Source organism: Somniosus microcephalus, chromosome 6, assembly GCF_052327205.1.
Source record: "Somniosus microcephalus isolate GS21.2 chromosome 6, FLI_Smic_1.0, whole genome shotgun sequence".
Taxonomy (NCBI): Eukaryota; Metazoa; Chordata; class Chondrichthyes; order Squaliformes; family Somniosidae; genus Somniosus; species Somniosus microcephalus.
In genome coordinates this window covers 50,649,295-50,676,044 of record NC_140992.1, presented here as the reverse complement: position 1 = coordinate 50,676,044, position 26,750 = coordinate 50,649,295, and the positions used below count along the sequence as shown (strand labels likewise).

Sequence of the window (26,750 nt, the reverse complement as noted above, 5' to 3'; positions counted from 1 at the left end):
TGCAATTTATATGAAGGAGTTGAATTGTGGAAAATGTCAACGATCAAGCAAAAGTGTGCTCCTCGGTTTGATGAGCCCTCCCTCCAAGCTCTGGTGTACGGAGCCAGCTGTAATAAGGAGGTGCTGTTCCTTTCCTCAGGGAGAAAAAAGCCACCCCAGCAGACAAAAGCTGTGTGGCTACAAGTGGCCCAGGAGGTCAACTCCATTTCAATGAGCCGCAGAACCTGGCTGCAATGCAGAGAAAGGTTTCATGACCTTCTCCGCACCGGAAAAGTGAGTATGACTTTCCCATCACCCTCAGTCTGATCCCCATCGCCTCTCCTCACCAGCACTCTGCTTTGCCAACCTCTTCCTCCACATCCCACTTGACACTTACATCCCTGCACCCTTACCCATTCCCGCTCTCCCTATGGTCACATTCACTTAACTATTCGACCATGCAGCCCTCACACTTCCTATCACTGTGATGCCATGACAATAACTGATTACAACACACAGGGAGGGTCCTTTGTAACCTTCTGAGCATCTATGCTATGCATTTACTACACTCACTCCTTCCATGGTCCATGGAGGAGCTTAGTCGCAAGGGTATTGAAAACATGGTCATTGTTCAGAATAGAATGACATCTCTTGAGGAGCAATGGTCAGCTATTGGGCAAACAAAGCAGACCTTCATGCAAGTCCTCTGGAGTAGGACTTCCAGTGCAGAAATGGGTCCTCATGGCCCCCCTGCAGTGCAGCAAGGTGCTGTCAAGCCATTTGCTACCTCTGAAGTACGGTGGCATAGTGGTTAGCACTGTTGCCTCACAGCGCCAGGGACCCGGGTTCGAATCCGGCCTCGGGCGACTGTCTGTGTGGAGTTTGCACATTCTCCCCGTGTTTGCGTGGGTTTCCTCCGGGTGCTCCGGTTTCCTCCCACAGTCCAAAGATGTGCGGGTTAGGTTGATTGGCTATCATAAATTGACCCTTAGTGTTAGGGGGATTAAATACGTGGGGTTACAGGGATAGGGTGGGATATGTGTTGGTGTAGGGGTTACGGGGATCGGGTGGGATATGTGTCGGTGCAGGCTCGATGGGCCGAAATGGCCTCTATCTGCACTGTGGCGTTTCTGTGATTCTGTAAAGTGGGGCTGACCCATGAGAGGGATGTTGGTGGCAGACAACAAGGAAGTGGGGGCTCCTCTCCAAGCGCTTACACGACCATGCCACAGCAAAGCCCTCGGTCAGAACCCCACCAGAGTCCTCACCCAAATGAGATGGGCATCTCAGCCCCTGCACAGCCGTAGGAGCAGCAGACTGTTGGCGAGCCCGCACAGGTTTGCCACCCCAGAGGATGCCCGCCAAAGGCGTCGAGACAGGAGCAGCAAGAGAGTGAGCAAGGGGCCTTCACATCTGCTGAAGCCACAGAGGAAGCACCACGTAGGAGCACGCATAAGAGGAAGATAAAGCACAAGTAGTCACAAGGGTAGTCACTTGGGTGCTGTGTTGTTTTGTTTTTGGACCAGCCATCATTATGATTGTATTATAAAGTGTTCTGATGCAAACTGTTGAAGTTGTGGCCTGTGTCATTTCGCAAATGGGACTTTCACATTGAGGGCTTAGGGCGCCTTGCGATTATCAGAATGGTGGTCAGAGTGATAGGATTCTGTACATTCTTCTCCATTGTCGATGATCTGCTAAGAAGGAGCGAGACTAAAGTGTTTGATTGTGCAGGCTAAGCAAATCTGGCCAGGATGAGTACATCCTTTGCATCCCGGGCAGCAATATGGTGGCGCTCTGGCGCCTTCTGGCCTGTGCATCTTCAGGTGGGTGACTAGCAGCTTGGCGCTCCTGTTGATGCTCCTGCTGTTGGTGCTGCTGTTGCTCATGGTTCTGCTGCTGCCGCGGCTGGTCTTCATCTGAATCTCATGTCCAGGAGGAAAGGAATTAAATGGTCGGCATGTTTCTGGTATATGCCTCAGTTGAGGAAGCGCTTAGTCAAGGTGGGGAGAGGGGTTTCCAAGGAGGTCACACTGGAGATGGGTGTCAGGTTCCAAACTTCCACAACACTGAGTATGCCTGCTAAAAGTTCCCCCAGACCTGAAACAACAAAGTTCTGCCACCTGCAAATGATCATCAGTGAAAACTCCTCTGTAGTGGTGGAGCTGCAGCTGTTCACGAGCAATCCACGAGTGAGGCCGCCAGGATTGCCTGGCGTGTTCCAGAGGAGGCGTGTGGGACGGGGGAAATGTGTTAAAATCGGAAAGGCCTCTCAAAATGGGATTATAGAGGCAATTAAGTGGTTGTTAAGGGCCTATCCCGCCTCTTGGAGGTGGGATGGAAAGCGGGTCAGAAAACACGCACTTGGGAAAATTGCATGGAGGTGGGAACGGGCCCGCCTGCCAGTTTTGGCGATTTTAACAACTCGCACACCTCCAAACCTGCCTCCTCGGGACTGGGAAAATCGAGCCCATTGTCTTCGGTTCATGCTATAAACTCCATTCCCTTGGCACCGAATCGATCCCTCTCCTTGGCAACTGTTGGAGGCTGACCAAGTCTGTTCGCAACCTTGGTGTCACATTTGATCATGAGTTGAGCTTCCTACCTCATATCCATTCCATCACTAAGACCGCCCATTTCCACCTCTGTAACATCACCAGTCTTGGCCCTTGCCTCAGCTTATCTGCTGCCGAAACCCTCATCTATGCCTTTGTTACCTCTAGACTTGACTATTCCAACGCTCTCCTAACCGGCCTCCCTAGTTCTTGAGGTCATCCAAAACTCTGCCGCCCGTGTCCTAACTTGCACCAAGTTCCGCTCACCCATCTCCCCTGTGCTCACTGACCTGCATTGGCTCCCAGTTAAGCTACGTGTCGATTTTAAAATTCTCATCCTTATTTTCAAATCCCTCCATGGGCTCGCCCCTCCTTATCTCTGTAATCTCCTCCAGTCCTATAATCCCACTAGATCTCTGCGCTCCGCCTTTTCTGGCCTTTTGAATATCCACGATTTTAATTGCTTCACCATTGGTGGCATGCCTTCAGCTGCCTCGGTCCTAAGCTCTGGAATTCCCTCCCTAAATCTCTCTGCCTCTCCACTTCTCTTTCCTCCTTTAAGACAATCCTTAAAACCTACCTCTTTGACAAAGCTTTTTGTCACCTGTCCAAGCATCTCCTTATATGGCTCGGTTTGAAAAAAAAAATTTCATCACACGCCTGTGAAGCAACTTGGGATGTTTTATTATGTTAAAGGCGCTATATAAATATATAAGTTGTTGTTGTTGAAGTGACAGCCTAGATTATGTGCTCAGCTGTCTAGTGCAGTGTTATAATACATTTACTGCAGTCTATGTATTACCCGAAATAGACATATAACACCACCTATGTAATACAGTGGTGCAGTGGTTATGTTACTGAATTTGTAATCCAGAGGTCTGGACTAATAAACCATAGAACATGAAGTCACATCCCACCAGGGCAGTTTGAGAATTTGATTCAGTTTGAAAGAAAATCTGGAAATAAAAAGCTGGTACTGTACTAATAAAAATGACCATGAAGCTGTCGGATTGTGGAAAAAATCCCAACTGGTTCACTAATGTCCTTTAGGGAAGGAAATCTGCCATCCTTATTCGGTCCGACCTATATGTGGTTGACTCTTAACGACCCTCTGAAGTGGCCTAGCAAGCCACTCCGATGTATCAACCTCTACAGTGCAACAGTTAAAGAAAACCCACCACCACCTTCTCAAGGGCAACTAGGGATGAGCAATAAATGCTGCCCTTGCTAGCAAAGCCCATATCCCGATAATGAATAAAAAATAAACAAAAAGTATGTTTTAAAGAGGTACTATGTACATTGTTCTTAATGACACGATTATGTTCCATCCGATGAGCTGCTACTTCTGAAAGACATGCAAGGAGGTCTTCTGTATAATTAGATGAATAGAAGTTATTTTCACATTTTTCCTGTGTTTTCAGCATTGTTTCATTAATACATGGAAATAATGGCCCAGAATGTCCTGAAGCTCCTGCCATACTCAGTGAGTTATGTACAGTGACAAAAGCTGTAGTTTGTCCTCCCTAGGTTTGCCACATTACCAGATATTGAGCATATAAGGAAACATTCCAGCTCATTGAAAGTAAAGGCTTGCTTATGGGCGTGGTCTTTGACACTGTGCACGAACGAATTATCTAAGTAAAATGGCTAAAAACGTATTATCCCCATTATCTTATAAATACTCACAAAGAACACAGTCAGGAAAGAGGTAGCAATGAGACTTGCTTTTCTCTGGTAAAGTTCAACAAATATTTCTCACTCTGGGTAAATAAAGTGTTTATAAACATGGATCGAGGTTCTTAACTCCTACTTCCACAGTATGGTTTCAGGACTTTCTCCAACTGCAAGGTATTAATTAACCAGATGGTACTATACCACAACACAGAAAGACAAATCTATGAACAAGCTTGTAACTGTATTATGTATTTATGTTTATATAAATAACAGTTTGTGTTTTATATTAATAATTTCTTCAGTGGCTGACTTAAGTCTACTTGTATTTTAATTTCAAAACTCAGTTATTAGATAAATGGAATGCGGTACAACAATTTTGTCATAGTGCACGTAGTTTATTGTGTACGCTTGTTACTGCTTGTAATTGATAAGAGACATTTCACAGTTCATCATGTAGATTTTGGGACAGTGTTGGCACCTTATAATTCTTTTAATAATTTTTAATCTTAATATGTAAGAGTTTACAGTAATTGCTAAGCATGATAGAACATTATCTGAACTCAACTTTGCTACATTCAATCAATCTCTGATACAAAATCATGACTGGGAATATCATTTCTGTTCTCATGGTGAAATTCTTTGAATATTTAATGCACAAAATAACATACTTCAGAATTATGCTGAACATCCTTGCAATGGTTTCTTTCCATAAGACCATGTTCCTCCTGTTCAATCATTTATCCACTTGTATATCTTGATCCCCTTGTTCAAACCAAACAACCACTGCTTCCATTGACAAAAGTATCTCCAATTCTGCATACAGTTTTACCACTATTCACTGTTTTTGAAATTGCACTTTCTACCTTTTCAAATGTACCATATTGTACCATTAAACTCACTTGGTATCAAACATTTCTAACATGATGTCTAAGAATTATAGCTGTATAATGATTCTTTGTTTTCTTTTACTGAGAACTTCCTATTGAGTCCCTTATTTTTCTTGCTATAATTATCCTGATGATACATAAAATGTAAACAACTTATTTACATTTTACTTTGTAACTTGTTAGTTTAAGACAACTTTTAAAGGAAATTTATTTTAAACCATATACTTACGGTTTTTAATTTTTTAGTATGCATTTAGACTTCAACCTTTTGCCTTCAACTGGACACTTTCACTACATAGCTTTTCAATTTAATAAGACCTTTTTGTCTGGTGGAAGCAAAAGGTTAAAATCTAGATGTTTTAATTGCTTTTAAATATTTATATTTATTAGTTTTGCTTTAATTCTTGTAAGTTTTCTAACTTCTGTGAATATTTTCTATTTTATTGTCTGGTTATCTATCCAAAAAAGAGCCCTTGTAACAGTGAAGGATCTGTGAGTTTCTAAAATTCTTTCTAGACTTCAGAATGCCTGTTCCTGTCCTTCCCTATCCTCTTTTTCCATCAATGATACATTTTTCTTGTCATATACACGACATATTATAATTTCTGAATTGGAAATAGTTACATAACTGTCTTTCTTTTAAAAAGTATATTGAAAAAATTATCCAAAATACAGTAGAATCTGGTAATAGTGATCAATAGTCCTCAGTAGCTCAAATGGTAATATGACCAACTGAGCAATATAGCTGAAGGTAGCTATCCCATGATCTCAGTGCACATTGGATTGGATTGCTGAACAATAATGCTCAAAATTCACAGCCACTTAAAACGGCTGACCAATAAACAACCACTCAGTTTCTCATCCCTGCTACATTACACAAATGTCACTACCATGAAAAGAATTTTAGGGCTATTATCTTGTTCCATTCCTTTTTTCACAACTTAAAAACAGTACTCTCGGAGTTCTGCTCAAGGTTTATCGGCACTTCGAACAGCTGAGCAATTTTCAGAGTGCTGGGTTTAAGTTGAAATTAATGAACAGAATAACTTTTTACAGTATTAACAATCTTGAGTACTGCATCATGCAGAAGCGCTGTAACAGCTGTTTAATATGTTGGTGAATATCAGCATTCCCTCACCTCTTCAGCAATGCTACTCACTGGCACCCTGGAACTGTATCAGAAGGTGAGATCTTCGTGGATAGCACGTTTAACGAGGTGGCCACACCGCTGGTAAAGAGTGCACAGGCAGACAGGAAATGGGTGACCGCCAGACAGAGTAAAAGAACGAGGAAGGTAGTGCAGGAGTCCCCTGGGTCCATCTCCCTCTCCCACAGATTTTCCGTTTTGGATACTGATGGGGGAGATGGTTTCTCAGGGGAATGCAGCAAGAGCCAAGTCCGTGGCACTTCGAGTGGCTCAGCTGCACAGGAGGGGAGGAAAAAGAGTGGGAGAGCAATAGTGATAGGGGATTCTATCGTAAGGGGAACAGATAGATGTTTCTGTGGCTGCAGACGCGACTCCAGGATGGTATGTTGCCTCCCTAGTGCCAGGGTCAAGGATGTCACTGAACATTCTGAAGGGGGAGGGCGAACAATCAGAGGTCGTGGTTCACATTGGTACCAACAACATGGGTAGAAAGAGGGATGAGTTCCTGCAACAAGAATTTAGGGAGCTAGGTAGCAAATTAAAAAGCAGGACCTCAAAAGTTATAATCTCTGGATTACTCCCGGTGCCACATGCTAGTGAGTATAGGAATAGGAGGATAGAGCAGATGAATGTGTGGCTAAAGAGTTGGTGCAGGAGGGAGGGCTTTAGTTTCCTGGATCACTGGGTCTGCTTCTGGGGAAGGTGGAACCTGTACAAGTCAGACGGGTTGTACCTGAACCTGAACGGGATCAACATCCTTGCGGGGAGGTTTGCTAGTACTGTTGGGGGGTGGGGGGTTTAAACTAACTTGGCAGGGGGATAGGATACGGAGTGGAGCTATAGTAGGGGGTGATGCACAGCCAAATATAGAGGAAAGAACAAGTCAGCCTGGAAGGCAGAGCAAATATGTAACGGCACAAGGGAGTATGGCAAGGCTGGATGGCATTTATTTTAATGCAAGGAGTCTTGCGAGTAAGGCAGATGAATTGAAGTTGTTGATGAACACATGGGAGTATGATATTGTTGCTATCACAGAGACATGGTTGAGGGAGGGGCAGGACTGGCAGCTCAATATTCCGGGGTATAGAATCTTCAGGCGAGACAGAGGGGGGTGTCGGAATATTAATCAAGGAGTCAATTACTGTTGTAAGGAGGGATGATATCTTAGCAGGTTCCTCTAATGAGGCCATATGGGTAGAACTTAAAAACAAAAAGGGGGCAAGCACTTTGCTGGGAGTGTACTATAGGCCCCCAAACAGTCAGGGGGAGATAGAGGAACAGATATGTAGGCAAATCTCAGAAGTGTAGAAATAATAGGGTAATAATAGTAGGGGATTTCAACTTCCCCAATATTAACTGGGATAGTCAGAGTGTGAAAGGCTTAGAGGGTGCAGAATTTTTAAAGTGCATCCTGGAGAGCATTTTGAGCCAGCATGTAGAAAGTCCTACAAGAGAGGGGGCGGTACTGGACCTAATTCTAGGGAATGTAGCCGGGCAAGTGGTAGAAGTGTCAGTAGGAGAGCATTTTGGTGACAGTGACCATAATTCGGTGAGATTTAAGGTAGTCATGGAAAAGGACAAAGATGGACCAGAAATAAAGGTTCTAAATTGGGGGAAGGCCGATTTTAATATGATAAGGCAGGATCTGGCCAAAGTGGACTGGGATCAGCTACTTGTAGGAAAATCCACATCAGAGCAGTGGGAGTCTTTCAGAAAGGAAATAGAGAGAGTACAACGTCAACATGTTCCCGTAAAGGTCAAGGGTAGGACCAACAAACTCGGGGAACCCTGGATGTCAAGGGATATACAAGAATGGATTAGGAAAAAAAGGGAGGCTTTTGGCAGATACAAAGGCCTAAAAACAGTGGAAGCCCTAGAGGAGTATAGAAAGTGCAGGGGGGTACTTAAAAAAGAAATTAGGAGAGCGAAGAGGGGGCATGAAAAAACACTGGCGGGCAAAATAAAGGAAAATCTCAAGGTGTTTTATAAATATATTAAGGGCAAGAGGATAACCAGGGAAAGAGTAGGGCCCATTAGGGACCAAAGTGGCAATCTGTGTGTAGAGCCGGGCAAGAGGATAACCAGGGAAAGAGCAGGGCCCATTAGGGACCAAAGTGGCAATCTGTGTGTAGAGCCGGAAGATGTAGGTGAGGTTTTAAATGAATATTTTGCATCTGTGTTCACTATGGAGAAGGACGATGTAGGCATAGAAATCAAGCAGGGGGATTGTAATATACTTGAACAAATTAGTATTGAGAGGGAGGAGGTACTAGCGGTTTTAGCAGGCTTAAAAGTGGATAAATCCCCAGGCCCTGATGGGATGTATCCCAGGCTGCTGTGTGAGGCAAGGGAGGAGATTGCAGGGGCTCTGACATAAATTTTCAGAACCTCTCTGGCCACAGGGGAGGTGCCAGAGGACGAGAGAACAGCTAACGTAGTACCATTGTTCAAAAAGGGTAGTAGGGATAAACCAGGGCATTAAAGGCCAGTGAGCCTAACATCAGTGGTAGGGAAATTATTGGAAAAAATTCTGATGGACAGAATTAGTCTCCACTTGGAGATGCAAGGATTAATCAGGGATAGTCAGCATGGCTTTGTCACGGGGAGATCATGTCTGACCAATTTGATTGAATTTTTCAAGGGGGTGACTAGGTGTGTGGATGTGGGTAGTGCAGTTGATGTAGTCTACATAGACTTCAGTCAGGCTTTTGACAAAGTCCCACATGGGAGACTGGTCAAGAAGGTAAGAGCCCATGGGATCTAGGGCAATTTGGCACATTGGATCAAAAATTGGCTTCGTGGCAGGAGGCAGAGGGTGATGGTCAAAGGTTGTTTTTGTGACTGGAAGCCTGTGTCCAGTGGTGTACCGCAGGGATCGGTGCTGGGTCCTTTGCTGTTTGTAGTGTACATTAATGATTTAGATATGAATGTAGGAGGTATGATCAGTAAGTTCGCAGATGACACGAAAATTGGTGGAGTGGTAAATAGCGAGGGAAGCCTCAGGCTACAGGACGATATAGGCGGGATGGTTAGATGGGTAGAACAGTGGCAAATGGAATTTAACCCTGAAAAGTGTGAGGTGATGCATTTTGGGAGGACTAACAAGGCAAGGGAATACACAATGAATGGTAGGACCCTAGGAAGGACAGAGGATAAGAGGGACCTTGGTGTGCATGTACATAGATCCCTGAAGGCAGCAGGACAGGTAGATAAGGTGGTTAAAAAGGCATATGGGATACTTGCCTTCATTAGCCGAGGCATAGAATATAAGAGCAGGGAGGTTATGATGGAGCTGTACAAAACGCTAGTTGGGCCACAGCTGGAATACTGTGTGCAGTTCTGGTCGCCACATTAAAGGAGAGATGTGATTGCATTGGAGAGGGTGCAGAGGAGATTCACGAGGATGTTACTTGGGCTGGAGCGCTTCAGCTATGAAGAGAGATTGGACAGGCTGGGGTTGTTTTCCTTAGAGCAGAGAAGGCTGAGGGGGTACCTGATTGAGGTGTACAAAATTATGAGGGGCATAGATAGAGTAGATAGAAAAGAATATTCCCCCTTGGTAGGGGGGTCAATAACCAGGGGGCATAGTTTCATGGTAAGGGGCAGGAGGTTTAGAGGGAATTTGAGGAAAAACTTTTTTGCCCAGAGGGTGGTTGGAATCTGGAACTCTGCCTGAAAGGGTGGTAGAGGCAGGAACCCTCACAACATTCAAGAAGCATTTAGATGAGCACTTGAAACGCCATAGCATACAAGGCTACGGACCAAGTGCTAGAAAATGGGATTAGAATAGACAGGGCTTGATGGCCGGCGCGGACACGATGGGCCGAAGGGCCTCTTTCTGTGCTGTATAACTCTATGACTCTATGAGGTGGCAGTGGGGTAGAAAGCAAATCAGAAAATGGAAACCAATAGGGATTCCAGCACAAAACTGTTCAGTACAGCCAACCGAGTTAACACAGGATTAATACAAATGGCTTTTGGCAAACACAATTTAAACATCATGGCCTAGAAATTTGCTATCGCCGCGCCAGGTCTTTAGCGCCCGAAATTTAGCGCCCGCCTGAAATTCAGTTGCGGCGCCCCAAGACGGAGGCGGGCGCTATTGCAGGGTTTGGCCGCCTCGCTTGGGGCGATGAAAGTCAATTTCAGGCGCCCAGCTGCCGCTGCGGCACCCGATGCGGTGCGGTAGGCTGGGGTACTGCAGGCCTCCTCCTTCTCTTAAGGAGGAGCTGCCTGCAGCCGTGAGATCGCCGCTGGATTCCCCCGGCAAATGAGCCCGGCACCACAGAGAAGTGCCGGGCTCGCGGGAGTCAGACACCAATGCCGCGGGGGGGGTGGTGCAGGAGTCCGGGGAGGGAGGTGCGCCAGGCGGCCGCCGGGAAAGCGGCCGGCCGCCCCTCCACCTTTATGCGCCGGCCTCTCGGAGCTGCAAGGCCCCGTTTTTCAAACGCTGTTTGCGGCCGCTACGGGCGAGGCGGTCGCAACTGAATTTGGCCGTCGGCACGGAATCGCGTTGGAACCGGGGCGCTGCGCACACCGATGACGTCATCGGTGCCGGCGCAGCGCTACCGGCTAACGCCGATTTTAGGGACCAACTGAATTTCGGGCACTAAAAAACTTCCGGCGCAAACCACTCTTTAGCCAATAAGTGGGCGCAAACGCGACTGAATTTCTAGGCCCATATCCTATGTTCACTTCAAGTAGTGATCACTAAAAACAGATTCCACTGTACACTAGTTGTGCCAATTTCTTTACAATTACAAAATATTGAAAATCAATTCTTAGAACTGATTTCTGTTGATGATAAAATCTTATAAAGATTTAAAATATCATATAGGCCTGGATTTTGCAGTAGAAATAATGGTGAAACTATCAAAGTCTGTGTGCAAGTGTAATGAACGGCTAGCATCGTTCATTCGCCACTGACCGCAAAATCCAGGCCATACTGTTTAAGGCCTAAATTTCACTGTCAGCATATGTAAAGAAGGAAACATTAATGAATTCAAAACTCATTTCTGCCGCGCTGTTTTATATGTCAAATGCATCTCTCTCGCAAGCTTTTACATTGAAGAGCATTTTCTGTTAACCTCTTGATGCAATTGTTCAGCCTGTATTTCTCCTATGTTTTACAACAAGTGGTTTCAAACTGAAACATTCATTTTTCTGGGCTACTTACAAACAGTGTATGAGGCGATCTTAGCATGAAGGTCTGGTTATGTCTTACCTTGCTTGCCATTATGTGCAGTGCATGTAATCTTTCTACGAGCAACATTAAGCTCTACTAATGAAAAGCAGAATATACTATCATCTCCAAAGGTGTTACCATTGAGTATCTACTGATTTTTGTCTTCCAAATGCATTCATAGATGCTGCATGTATTGCTTGATCCAATTATAATTAAACCAATCCATATAAACAATGTTTTTTAAATTTCTTTTAAAATAGGCATCATCTATGCTGAGAGCATCCATAGTTCCTACTACGTAAGTGACTGTTAAATACTTTCGAGTTAGAATCTTTTCTTATACTAGTGCATCTCCTGTGGTTGTCCAGGTGCAGTCCAGACATGAAGTGCAGTTTTTGATGTTTATAGCTGTGCCGCTGCAGTCTAGATGTGTCTATGGCTTGTCCATGGCTGTAACACAGCATATTTACTGAAGCAGTAAAACATGACTGACTCAGTTGAAATATTTACATACCTTTTGACACTGAAAGATATGGACCTCACAAGTGTACTATTTGTAATGCTTTTTACCTACCACCTTCCAAAGGTTACTTAAGATGCAAGTTTGTTCTTCTCTCCCAAAACTTCTTATTTATATTCCTTTTTCCTCAACCGAGGATTCCCCTCTACCGTGGTTGACACGGCCCTCGACCGGGTCCGTTCTATCTCCCGCACTTCAGCCCTCACCCCTGCCCCTCCCTCCCGGAACCACGATAGGGTTCCCCTTGTCCTCACCTTTCACCCCACCAGCCTCCACATTCAACGGATCATTTTCCGCCACCTCCAACGTGATCCCACCACCAAACACATCTTCCCCTCCCCTCCCCTTTCAGCATTCTGTAGGGACCGCTCCCTCTGAGACACCCTAACCCACTCCTCATAACCCCCAGCACCCCTTCCCCTTCGCCCGGCACCTTCCCGTGCAAGCGCAGGAGATGCAACACCTGCCCATCTACCTCCCCACTTCCCACTGTCCAGGGCCCCAAACACCCCTTCCAGGTGAAACAACGATTTACTTGTACTTCTTGCAATCTAGTATACTGTATTCGCTGCTCACGATGTGGTCTCCTCTACATTGGGGAGACCAAACGCAGATTGGGTGACCGCTTTGCGGAACACCTCCATTCAGTCCCTAAGGGTGACCCCGAGCTTCCGGTCGCCTGTCATTTCAATTCACCGTTCCATTCCCACTCAGACCTCACCGTCTGCGGCCTCTTGCATTGTTCCACAAAAGCTCACCATAAACTCGAGGAACAGCACCTCATCTTCCGATTCGGCACTTTACAGCCTTCTGGACTCAATATCGAGTTCAACAACTTCAGATCATAACCTCGGCCCCTATTATATTTTTATATTTTTTATCCACACTTTTGGTTTGTGACTTTTCCTTTTTTTTCCCTCTCTCTCCCACACGGCAGCTGTCTCTCACTCTGCCAGCGCATTTCACACTTCATCTCGAGCCATTGTCTGTTTCTTTACCTATCCTATTACTATCTCGTCTCGCCTTGAATATCTCTTAATGTCTCTTCTTTCATCCCCTCCCCCATTTCCCAGCCCCCAAACTGCCTTTTGTTTCATTTCCTGCCTTTTCTCTCAGTTCTGTAGAAGGGTTTCTACCCAAAACGTTGACTCTATTTCTCTCTCCACGGATGTTGCCTGGCCTGCTGAGTTTTTCCAGCATTTTCTGTTATTTCTTATTTATAGTATTTGTTCTCTGTGTTCCACTGTGGGTTTGCAGTATTTGCTTAAGGTACAAGGGGGGCTAAATTGGACAGCGTCTGAAAACGGGTGTGGGGCTTGCGATGCGCGATTACCCCACATCCGTTCAGTATGATGCAGCCAGCAAGGCAACCTCATGCTGCCTGCTCATTACAATGATTGTAGTGATCAACCAGTGCTAAACGCGCTGTTGAGTGGCTACGCGCCTCAGTAAGTGGCCCAAAATCAAAGGAGAGGCTAGAACTAGTTAAAGCTAGCCTGCGCTACTTAAAGCCAGCCTGCACCTCTTAAAGAGGAGGAACATTGTGGCTGGAGCAGGTGGTGGATGTCCTTGTACAAGTCACTCTGACGTGGAAAAAGACTGAATAATGGCACAACATGGGAGAAAGCATGCTCCAAGGTTCTTGGGCGCTGCACTAGAGGCCTTGGTGGAGGAGGTGGAAAGGAGGAGAGACGTGCTGTATCCACAGGGGACCAGGAGGCCCTCCAGACAAACACTCAGAAGGCAGTGGGACTGCATAGCCGTGGCAGTCAGTGCCAGGATTCAAGCCCCGAGGACCTGGATGCATTACCGCAAAGAGTTCAGTGACCTCACACGAGTGCTCAAGGTCAGTGAATTCATCTTCAAAACCATACCCCACCAACTATTCTATTCTGAAGGGGGTGCATGAACAGAGAGACCTTGTGCACAAATCGCTAATGGTAGCAGGGTAGGTTGAGAGAGCGGTTAAAAAAGCATACGGGATGCTGGGTTTCATAAATAGAGGCATAGAGTATAAAAGCAAGGAGATTGAACCTTTATAAAACACTGGTTCGGCCTCAACTGGGGTATTGTGTCCAATTCTGGGCACTGCACTTTAGGAAGGATGTGAAGGCATTAGAGAGGGTGCAGAAAAGATTTACGAGAATGGTTCCAAGGATGAGGGACTTCAGTTACGTGGATAGACTAGAGAAGCTGGGATTTTTTCTCCTTGGAGCAGAGAAGGTTGAGCGGAGATTTGATAGAGGTGTTCAAAATCATGATGGGTCTAGACAGAGTAGATAGAGAGAAACTGTTCCCATTGGCAGAAGGGTCGAAAATCAGAGAAAACAGATTTAAGGTGATTGGAAAAGGAACCAAAGGCGACATGAAGAAAAACTTTTTTCCGCAGCGAGTGGTTAGGATCTGGAATGCACTGCCTGAAAGGGTGGTAGAGGCAGACTCAATTATGGCTTTCAAAAGGGAATTGGATAAGTACCTGAAGGAAAAAATTTGCAGGGCTACGGGGAAAGGGCAGGGGAGTGGGACTAGCTGAAGTGCTCTTGCAGTGAGCCAGTACTGGCTTGATGGGCCAAATGGCCTCCTTCTGTGCTGCAACCATTCTATGATTCTATTCTATTAACTGCGCCGCACCCCCATCACTCATCTACCAACAATCTCTATCAATTAGGACTCATACCGAATATTCATAGCCGCACCTCACCCCCACACACTTCGCACTGCTGCAAGCCTCACACCCACATTTCTCAGCTTGCACACACTGCCAGCTATTCAACCATGACAGTCGCATCATCCAAACACATTGCACCACACTCACTGACACACTTCCCTCTCTCTTGCAGGACGAGGTGGTGCACAACCAGAGGCAGCAGGAGCAAACTGGTGGGGGACGGTCGCGTCTGCGTGTCCTAACCCCCATGGAGGAGACAGTGCTTGCAATCACTGGGCCAGCACTGCGGCTGAAACCATAGAACATGACGGAATCCTCATACCTAATCCTCCTACTCACATCCCACTTCCCCCTCATCTCACAACCTCTTCTGGTTTACAAGCTGCATATGGTGTAAGCATGCACCTCTTTCTTTCCCCCCTCCCCTCAGCACAACCTTACCCTTGTACCTTTCTCCTTTCAGATACCCAAGAACTGCCAATTGGCCAGGCAGTGGTAGAAGAGCAACAGGTGGAAGAGCAACAAGACACTGATGACGAAGAAACACCGTCACACAATTTCATACTCACAGCCACTAGCTCAGATACTGACACTGCGCGTAATCTAGAGAACAGTATAGAGGCGGGATCTGTATGTGGTGCGATACCGGGCACGAGTGGCCTGCAGCCAGGGCAGAGGGCAAGGGTAGCGCAGGTGTTCTGCTACAGAGGACTCGAATCAGTACTTCGATGGGGCAGGCTACAGAAGAAGGCTGATGGGGTATGCACAATGAAATGCTTGGTACATTGGCAGGCCTGCCAGAAAGCCTGTGTGCAATGTCGAGGAGCATGGAGGAGTCCAGCACCAACTTTGCATACGGCTTTGTGCAGAGCTTGGAGCCCATCCTTTCCAGCATGGAGCTGGTGGCCAACTCCATTAGCACACTTGTGGACCCAACCATGATGCAGTATCTGATGGCCAATGTCGCAGCTTCCATTGCAGCACAAGCAGCAGCCACCCAACGTCTGGGTGCTGCAGTGGAAGCTCAGCTCACTTTAGCACGCAAGCTCAGACTGCTGCCATTATGAGTGCAGATACCAGTGTTCTAAGAGGCTTACAAGGTCTCGCAGCAGTCCAGCAATCTCTCCTCCAACAGATTACTAGGATTGCTGAGGCGCCGCCCCTGGGGAGTGGCAGTGGTTCCGTGGATCATGAACCTGCTGTCCTCTCTCAGGATGACAGCATTCATCCTCCCATCACTGCCACTCCGCCAGTGCCCTTGCTGTTGCCGGTCTGCCAGCCAGCCAGCCCAGACTGCTGCCGTCCATGTGAGATGGTGCAGTCTGAAGCTGGGCCTTCAGGGTTCAGAGCTGCTCAAGGTCATTCTCCAAAACCATCTGCAATCTCCCCCACTGAAAGCCAGCAGCCTTACACCAGCCATGCTGCAGCCACTGGGGTAGCACTGCGTAGGAGCACAAGGACAGACAAAGACACACAGAAGACCGGCACTAAGGGAATGACAAGGGTGATCACATTACGTTGGTATGCAATATGGCATGCTTTGATCTGTACATTTGGTTTGGAAAGGTTATTTTTTGTTGGTTTTAATTTTTGCATTGTGGCCATGCGGGCGCTGTGAGGGTCAGTGACAGAGGGAAGGTAAGGTATGCAAATGTTGGTGAATGGGAAATTGGGGTTGCGTTTACTGGTATCGCAGTCGGATGAGGTGTTCATGGACAGCCCGGCCAGAAAGGGGCTGTCTCGGTTGCCTCCTCCTCCTGCAACTCATGCTCCTGCTCCTGTTCCTCAGCTGCTCGCCGTATTGCTGGTGGCAAGGGCTGTGTCCTCATGATGGCGAGGTCGTGCAGCATGTAGCAGACCACCATGAATCTTGACACACACTTTGAGTACTGCAGGGCTCCTCCAGAGTGGTCCAGGCAACAGAAACGTTGTTTCAGCACGCCAGTGGTCTGCTCTATCACATTTTGTGTAGCAGCATGGTTTCATTGTATGGATGGGTTGCACACTGGAGTCATGAGCCATGTCATCAGCGGAAAGCCCTTGTTGCCCAATTGCCAGCCTTTGGTTTGTCGTGGTGGCTCAAATGCAGATGGCACAATGGACTGCTGCAGAATTATGGCATCATTACTGCTGCCAGGATATTGGACATTGATCTGCATGATTCACTGCCTATGGTTGCACACCAGCTGGACGTTGAGGAGTGGAATCCCTTTTGGTTGCAACACATCTCAGAGTTGACATGCGGTGCCCGCAAAGTGACATGCTTGCAGTCATAGAAACATAGAAGATAGGAGCAGGAGTAGGCCATTCGGCCCCTCTAGCCTGCGCCACCATTCAATGCGATCATGGCTGATCATCCAAGTTCAGTACGCGGTCCCTGCTTTCTCCCCATACCCCTTAATCCCTTTAGCCTTAAGAAATATATCCAACTCCTTCTTGAATATATTTAATGAATTGGCCTCTACTGCCTTCTGTGGTAGAGAATTCCACAGGTTCACCACTCTCTGGGTGAAGAAATTCCTCCTCATTTCTGTCCTAAAAGGCCTACCCCTTATCCTTGGACTGTGACCCCTGGTTCTGGATTCCCCGACCATCGGGAACATCCTCCCTGCATCTAGTCTGTCCAGTCCTGCCAGAATTTTATAAGTTTCAATGAGATCCCCTCTCATTCTTCTAAACTCCAGCGAGTACAAGCCCAATCGACCCAATCTCTCCTCATACGTCATTCCTGCCATCACAGGTATCAGCCTGGTGAATCTTCGCTGAACTCCTTCCATGGCAAGAATATCCTTCCTCAGATAAGGCGACCAAAACTGCACACAATACTCAAGATGTGGTCTCACCAAGGCCCTGTACAACTGCAGCAAGACATCCTTGTTCTTGTACTCAAACCCTCTCGCTATGAAGGCCAACATACCATTTGCCTTCTTAACCACCTGCATGCTTACCTTCAGCGACTGGTGCACAAGGACACCCAGGTCTCGTTGCACTTCCCCTTCTCCCAATCTATTACCATTCAGATAATAATCTGCCTTCCTGTTTTTGACACCAAAGTGGATAACCTCACATTTATCCACGTTATATTGCATCTGCCATGCTTCTGCCAAATCACCCAACCTGTCCAAATCATCCTGTAGTTTCTCGGCATCCTCCTCACAGCACACACGCCCACCCAGCTTTGTGTCATCTGTAAATTTGGAGATATTACATCTAGTTCCCTTGCCTAGATCATTAATATATATTGTGAATAGCTGGGGTCCAAGGACCGATCCCTGCGGTACCCCACTAGTCACTGCCTGCCACTCGGAAAAAGACCCGTTTATTCCAACTCTTTGCTTTCTATCTGCTAACCAGTTCTCTATCCAAGTCAATACCTTGCCCCCAATCCCATGTGCCTTAACTTTAAATGCTAATCTCTTATGTGGGACCTTATCGAAAGCCTTCTGAAACTCCAAATACACCACATCCACTGGTTTTCCCTTATCTATTTTACTAGTTACATCCTCAAAAAATTCCAGTAGATTAGTCAAGCACGATTTACCTTTTGTAAATCCATGTTGACTTTGTCCGATCCTGTCACTGTTTTCCAAGTGCTCTGCTATTACATCTTTTACAATGGACTCTAGCATTTTCCCCACTACCGATGTCAGGCTTACCGGTCTGTAATTCCCCGTTTTCTCTCTACCACCTTTTTTGAATAGTGGGGTAACATTAGCTACCCTCCAATCCATAGGTACTGTTCCAGATTCCATCGAATGTTGGAAGATGATCAGCAATGCATCTACTATTTCTGGGGCCACTTCCCTAAGTATCCTAGGATGTAGATTATTGGGCCCTGGGGATTTATCGGCCTTCAATCCCATCAATTTCCCTAACGCCATTTCCCTACAAATACTGATTTCTTTCAGCCCCTCCCTTTCATCAGACCCTATGTTCCCCGACATCTCTGGGAGGTTATTTGTGTCCTCCTTTGTGAAGACAGAACCAAAATATGTATTTAATTGGTCTGCCATTTCTTTGTTCCCCATTATAAATTCCCCTGATTCTGACTGCAAGGGACCTACGCTTGACTTCACCAATCTTTTTCTCTTCACATATCCATAAAAGCTTTTACAGTCAGTTTTTATGTTCCCTGCAAGCTTACTCTCATATTCTATTTTCCCTTCCTTAATTAATCCCTTTGTCCTCCTTTGTTGAATCCTAAACTGCTCCCAATCCTCTGGATTACTGCTTTTTTTGGCCAATTTATATGTCCTCTCCTTGGATCTTATGCTATCCCTAATTTCCCTCGTTAGCCACGGTTGAGTCACCTTTTTTGTTTTATTTTTATGCCAAACTGGGATGAACAAACTCTGTAGTTCATCCATGCGGTCTTTGAATGTTTGCCATTGCCTATCCACCGATAACCCTTTGAGTGACATTCCCCAATTTGCGCCTCAGACCATCATAGTTTCCTTTATTTAAATTCAGGACCCTAGTCTCTGAGTCAACTACTTCATTCTTCATCTTAATGAAGAATTCGATCATATTATGATCGCTCCGACCCAAGGGGCCTCGTACAACAAGATTGCTAATTAATCCTTTCTCATTACATAATACCCAGTCTAAGATGGCCTGATCTCTGGTTGGTTCCTCGACATACTGGTCCAGGAAACCATCCTGTAAACACTCCAAGAATTCCTCCTCCACAGTATTGTTACTAATTTGGTTAGCCCAATCTATATGTAGATTAAAGTCACCCATGATGACTGCTGTGCCCTTTTAGCACGCTTCTCTAATTTCCCTTTTAATGCCATTCCCAACCTCCGCATTACTGTTTGAAGGTCTATATACCACTCCCACTAACGTTTTCTGCCCCTTGGTATTTCTCAGTTCTACCCATACAGGTTCCACATCATCAGAGCTAATATCCTTCCTTACAATTGTGTTAATCCCTTCTTTAACCAGTAATGCTACCCCACCTCCCTTTCCTTTTTGCCTATCTTTCCTGAATATTGAATACCCCTGGATGTTGAGTTCCAGCCTTGGTCACCCTGGAGCCATGTTTCTGTAATCCCAATCAAATCATATTCGTTTACCTCTATTTGCGCAGCTAATTCATCCACCTTTTTATGAATGCTCCTCGCATTATGACACAATGCCTTCAGGCTTGTTTTTTTAACGCTCTTAGACCTATTAGAATTATTATTTACTGTGGCCATGTTTGATTTAAACCGTTGATTTCTCTGACTGCCACTTTTGTTTTTCTCCTTCCTATCTTTTGCTTTTATCCTTGTTTCCCTTTCCTCTGTCCCCCTGCTCAGGTTCCCAACCCCCTGCCATTTTAGTTTAAACCCTCCCCCAGAGCACTAGCAAACACTCCCCCTAGGACATCGGTCCAGTCAATGGCATCCTGCCCCACGGGGAAGCCTGCAATGCTCAACTCGGGAATCAACCTAGTGAACCTTCTCTGAACTGCCTCCAAGCAGTTATATCCTTCCTTAAATAAGGAGACCCAAACTGTACGCAGTACTCCAGGTGTGGTCTCACCAACGCCCTGTACAGTTGTAGCAAGACTTTCCTACTTTTATACTCCATCCACCTTGCAATAAAGGCCAACATTCCATTTGTCTTCCTAATTACTTGCTGTACTTGCATGCTAATTTTTTGTGCTTCATGTACGAGGACACCCAGATCCCTCTGTACCGCAGCATTCTGTAGTCTCTTTCCATTTAAATAATATTTTGCATTTTTATTCTTCGTATTAAAGTGGATAACCTCACATTTTCCCACATTATACTCCATCTGCCAATTTTTTTCCCACTCACTTAACCTATCTATATCCCTTTGCAGACTCTAGGGGAAAAATTCGGTTGCTTAGTGCCTCCCGTTAGCGCCTCCAGGGGGGCGCTAATGGGGTGCTAGGAACTTAGTGCCCGAGTGCGTCGATTTTAGCGCCACTCATGAAATTGACCAGAGATTTTGCGGCGGCGCTAAACACTACCGCCACAATCTCCTGCGTCTGCAGATCGTGACGTCAGTCAAGCGTGCAACGCCCCGGTAGCGCCCCAGACCGGATATTGAGTCGCGCCCCCTGCCTTAGCGCCTGTGGCTAGGAACGACAGGTAGAGGGGAACGTTTTCAAGTTGGGAAGGGGCTGGGGGAGCGCTATTTAAAGGCGGGCGCTTCCTGCCTTTTCTTGTCGGCTAAATTTTTGGTTTTAATGCTGTCCTAAGGCGCTGTGGCCTTCAGCACCACGTTTGAGGTTCCTAAGCACCGAGCTCTTTCCCTGGGCCTATCCATTCATGCTTCCAACACAATTGCTTTTGCGTTCTCTCCAGGCCGAGATTCAAGGCTGCACTGAGCAGGGAGTGGCTGTCCAGCAAGATGGCCCCTCCCCTTTAAGGATTGGACGGCGCCAGTCTGTCTGGCTTCCATGGTAATTGGCATCGCCTGAGCTTCGGGAGCATTCTGAGGTAGTTCCTCGCTCCCTGACGTTAGCGTCTGATTTAGCACTCAGATCACTTCCAGGGGCGATGGAGGCGAATTTTGCAGTCGGAGGCGATAATTAGCGCAGGGCACTAAACTTTGCGCCCGGCCGATATTAGCGCCCCAAAATGGGCAATACCGAATTTTTCCCCCCTTGTGTACTCCTCACAACTTGCTTTCCCACCTATCTTTGTATCGTCAGCAAATTTGGCAACAGTACTGAGGTTATAGTTGTGGCTGCAGCAGGTGGCAGATTTCAGTGAGGACGTCCTTACTGAAGCGCAAGCGTCTCGCGCACTGTTCCGCGCTGAGGTTCAAGTCAGAGAATTGCTCCCTGAACACCCTGGGCGGATGTGGCCTCCTGCTGAGAGCCCTTCTCCTCCTCCCCCTCCTCCTCCCTCTTCTAGCAGTTTGCCCTGCTCTGCATTGCCTCAATTCATTTTCCCAGTCATGGTGTATTCCAAGGGGAATGCCTACTACTGCACCCATATCATAGGAACAGCCAGTAGAAGTCAATCAGCCTCTAACTTGAAAGTAGTTATTTAATAATTTATTTATTTATACCTTTAAATAGCGCTGGTGGGGCGGGTCCTTCCTGCTGCTGATCGTGTGTTCAGCTGGTCGAGCTTAAGAGAGGGTATTAGCTGGAGCCTTGAACTCCAAAATGGCAACACTGGTGTCAAATCAGCATTACACGCTGATTTACTTTATGATCTGCATACCTCTGGTAGGCGCTCGCTGCGCGTGCGCTAACCCATATGGCATCCAGTGCAACTCGCACCAGAAGTGTGAGCGCGCACCGCGGACGCCATTTTGGACCTCTAAGGGCACTCGTCGTGCACAAAAAACGGGCGCTACGAATCTGAAATTTGCACCCAAGGACTTTATTTATTTATCTTTCACACCTCTCTTCAAAACTTCTTTTTCTTAGCTATGATCATGAAACACATTTTTCACCCTCATACTTCCCACAATTCTGGCTGCAGCTGTCACGGAAACATTTTTTGAGGGACTTTTTTTCCCAGTCAATGACCAGAATCTGATCATGTGGTTATTGTGACTGATAGAGAGATCAGTTGCATTTCAAATCCTGAAGTTTATTTTTTAAATAAAGAAGAACTTTCATTTATTTATATAGTACCTTTCACAACCTCAAGACATCCAAAAGCACTTCACAATCAATGAAGTACGTTTAAATCTTAGTCACTGTAACAACGTAGAGAAATGCAACAGACATTTTGCGCATAGCAAGTTCTCTCTAACAGCAGTGAGATAAATGATCAGATAATCTGTTTTAATAATGTTGGTTAAAGGGTAAACATTGGCCAGGAATTATGTGCTCCAGTCTCTGATGTGGGGCTTGAACCAATGACCTCCTGACTTATGGGTGGGAGTGCTACCACTGAACCAAGGCTGATGCTTAATATCTGTTTATGAGATGTGGCTGGTACTTAAAATTTTGTTTGCTGTAATAGGCAGTTGAGTTGACTATACATGTAGTAACCAGTCCGTATCCATGGCTTACTTGGGCGGGGTGGAATGATTCATATACAAATATGTTTTGATTGCAAAGAACAGGAAACTTTGTGCTATCCGGCACCGACGGGACCGAGCTGTTGCCGTTCCCTCAAAACTGCCGGACACACCAGCGTTAATGTTGAAGCATACGGAGCTTTTCATCTCCGTATCTGACAACAAACACTGTTGCTTAGCAACAGCTTCTAAACAGTCGGCCCGTACCTTGGAAGCGTCTCTGTAGCTTAGCAACAGCTTCAGAGAGACTTTCCAGAGCCTGACTGTTGGAAAAAAAAGCCACGAGAAGGAAAATAAAGCCACGAGAAGAAAAAAAACCTAACAAAACGGCTCCTGATTTTTGCCAGTGGCTCGAGCTTGCCAGACACTTAGCCTCCGGATAACACAAAGTTTCCTGCAAATAGAAACCACTTAATACAGACTGCTTACTTTATCTGGAAAGCAATCAATTTAATAAATAGCAAAATACTGCGGATGCTAGAAATCCGAAATAACAACAGAAAACGCTGGAAAAACTCAGCAGGCTAGGCAGCATCCGTGGAGAGAGAAACAGAGTTAACGTTTCAGGTCGAAGACCTTTCGTCAGAACTGGAAAAAAGCAGGAAATGGAAAGCATGTTTAGGGGCTGGTAAAAGGGGGAGGGGATGAAAGAACAAAAGGGATGGTCAGTGATAGGATAGAAAGCAGGAGAGATTAAGAGACATTAAGAGATATTCAAGGCAAGAGGAGGTGGTAATGGGATAGGTTAAGGAACAAAGGATGGCTCTAAATGAAGTGTGAATTGTGCAGGCAGAATGGAGGACAGCTGCCATGTGGGAGGGAAGAAAAAAAGGCCAAACAAAAAGTGTGGATAAAAAAATATATATGTGATAGGGGCTGAGGTTATGATCTGAAATTGTTGAACTCTATGTTGAGTCCAGAGGGCTGTAGAGTGCCTATTCGAAAGATTTAACAAGGAGCTTAGTAACACATTTAAATGGATTTGGGTTTGTCATCTAGGTAGAATTCAGGATACTATCACTAACTTGATAAACTTTGATCAACTGTGGAAATAACCTTTTGATCTTCTGTATCCCAAGTTTGAACTTCAAAGGGTACTCGACATTTCTTGGGCAATGTGTTCCTAGCACAATAGTTGTTTTGAGCCCATTGACAGAGAAGCTGGAGGCTCATGTTGCATGAGACCTCATGTACAAGTTTTATGTGATGGGTGCAGATACAGGTTTTGTATTTCTAAGAGTTGGTGAATTGATGCATGTTTTGTTATTTTTATATATTCAACAAAGCACAAGCTAACTGTTCTGTAATTAAATTACATTTGCTGTATTGATTTTCTGTTACTGTTTACTTTTAATTCATCTGTTTTGTAGTTAATAGCCTAAGTTACACATTCCAAGAACGTAGGAACAGGGGTAGGCCAGTCAGTCACTTGAGCCTGCTCCACCACTCAATTAGATCACAGCTGATCTGAACCACAACTCAATTTACCTGCCTAAGCTCCATATCCCTTTATACCGTTACCTAACAAAAATCTTTCTTTCTCAGTCTTGAAAGCTTCAATTGTCCTAGCATCCACAGCCTTTCGGGGGAGAGAATTACAGATTTCTACTATTCTTTGTGTGAAAAAATGCTTCCTGATTTCCCTCCTAAAAGGTCTAGCTCTGATTTTAAGATTATGTCCACTCATTCCTGATTCCCCCACCAGAGGAAATAGTTTTTCTGGATCTACTTTATTGAATCCTTTTAACATTTTAAATACCGATCAGATCACCCCTCAATCTCCTATACTCCAGCAAATACAAGCCAATTTTATGCAACCTGTCCTCCTAATTTAACCCTCTAAACCCTAGTATCATTCTGACAGTGTATTTATTGTTCTGCTATCCAAAGACTGGGAGGACATGTGTCAATGGAATTATCTAATTATAATTACAAGTGTTTCTGTTCAGTCTCCACGTTACTAGACGTCATGCATATTAAGTAATACTCCAGGAGCAAGAGCTTACTTGGAGGTGTGGTCTTTGGTGCTGAACATGAGATAAATATCTGGTGAAGCTACTATGGACAACATTTATTCACCATAGTCCTGGCTGGTTAACTGATTTTGGCACAGTATCTGGGGCCAGAGTGGGGTGTCTATAAGGCACCATATCACCTCATAAACTTTTGCTTCTGAATATAGCGCAAATGTCAGTCCCCTCAGCAACACAAAACCCCCATGCTCCTCAACAACATTAGTTCAACATTTTTATTTAATAGAGTAAGTTGTATAAAAAAAAATTTTAATTAAATTTTCTATTTTTTCCCTACCACTTGTGTTTAACAGTTGTTATAAACTTTCTACCTGGGTTTACAATACTCTCTGGGTGTTTAAATACATCCACAATACTAGAAATTTTTCTTAAACACATAGCATATCGCCCATGGAGGTGCCCTCTGGGTATTGTAATTCCACAGAAGCAGTGAAAACTGCAACTCGCATTTTGCACTAATTACTCACGCACAGGATTTTCCAACGGTGCGAGAACTCTTCAAATCTTTCTACCTGGTTGTCATGTAACATGGGTTGTCTGGTGTATTGTGTGGGCTTGTAGTTCCATAAGAGCAGGATGTAAGCAGCTCCCATGTTGCATCCCTATTTCTCTCACACATGCCCAGCTAGAAAATTCCAGCACCCATGTCAAAGGAAAACTTCCAACTCTGGCTTCAGGCTCCAGATAAAGGGCAGGCCTATCTAGGGGAACCTTTTTGCAGGCATCTCTGACAGTGATTTTGCGAGCAATGTTAGTGATTTTTTTTAATGTTATTTTCAGTTGTATATTCTCAGTTGAGTGAAGACGAAAAATAGCAGCTGAAAAAGTCTGATGAAATTATTTGATCAGTTTTGTGTTACTTGCTGCTTAGTGAATGGTCACTTTGAAAAGAATTACTGATATAATTGCCTAATTTTTCTGCTGCTTACTGATTCCTTATTGGTAGTTACTGATGGAATTGAACCGTTTTTGATTTATTCACATTTAATCAATTGGATATTTGATTGGCTGAAATTAAATTGATTAAATTATCAGTTACTAATTTTTGCTCTATGATGTGCAATACCCTGAAATGTGACACTTTTGAGGTGAAACATGGCTGATATGCATGAAATGCAAAACTTTTAATGGGCTGGACTTTCCGATCGGAGGCTTCCTGCGTGCAGATGCCTCCGATCGGGAAAAATCTACACACTTACCTGCTGGCTCCGTAGGTCCCAAGACTTCTGATCCTGGGCCTCTCCTGGTACGCGCACAGAGGCCCAGGTATCCCAGGGGCGCAGGCGGTTCGCAAGCATCCCTGGGATCACGTGGGCCATGGGGAACCAATCAAAGAAGGGAATCCCCCTGCACACTTTTGACAGGTCTCTCCGCATAGATCTGTCAAAAGTATGAATGGGGATCACTTAAAAAAGTTAAACATTAAATATATTTTTTTAAATCACGTATTTAAAATTAGTTAAAATTACATTAAATTAAATATTTTAAACAAAAATGTAATTTTTTGAAAAAAATAATTAAGTTTTTTAACGGGGTTAAAAATAAACGTACCTTTTTTCAAAGTATTTTTAAACTTTAAATGAGAGAACTTAAATTTTTTTTAAAACTCTTATGCTGGTAAAAGCAGGCCTTAAAAAGATTTTTCAAGGTTTTCAGCGGGCGGAGGTTGTGCAGAAAGCGGAACTCTCTGCCCGCAGAGGCCCTTTTCCTGGGCAGGCGGATGATCTGTCAAGAGGATTCTTGACAGATCGGAAGTGCCAGGTTTTACTGCATGCGCTTCGCATGCCTGAAACCAGCACTTGCGAGGCCCCTATGGGTGCGTATGCACCGGTGGGGTTCGGAATATCTGGTAATTTTGCTTCTAATGAATGTTTTAATTCTTTAGGAAATCTAAAGATGTACCTTTATTACCATCTCTTGATTATGAAAAGTTGAAGAGTGATTTGACCTGTGGAAATGATCGACTTAGGGCACTTCTTTTGCAATCACTGCGTTGGGTATGTGTGAAATTGTTAGTTTAACTTTGGTTAATCTTTTTATAGCCTCAATTATTATTTTTGATGCTTTTGCTATTCGGCTTGGAAACAGTGTGACGATGCAT

The 26,750-nt window shown here is 45.2% G+C and overlaps 1 protein-coding gene across 10 annotated transcripts in view; it reads left to right on the top strand.

Annotated features, from left to right (window-relative positions):
• The window catches only part of armc9 (armadillo repeat containing 9), a 130,545-nt gene that overhangs the window by 51,790 nt on the left and 52,005 nt on the right, over positions 1-26,750 (top strand). For 8 of the 10 annotated variants that reach the window (XR_015078672.1, XM_085990195.1, XM_085990191.1 and 5 more), the window contains 3 exons: positions 5,564-5,587; positions 11,688-11,725; positions 26,535-26,646. Coding sequence is in view for 9 of the 10 variants with exons in the window: in XM_085990195.1 (XP_085846321.1) it covers positions 5,564-5,587; positions 11,688-11,725; positions 26,535-26,646 (174 nt within the window). In the remaining variant the exon portion in view is untranslated. The remainder of the gene's footprint in view (positions 1-5,563; positions 5,588-11,687; positions 11,726-26,534; positions 26,647-26,750) is intronic. The other 2 variants (XM_085990194.1, XM_085990192.1) reach the window with 1 other exon arrangement.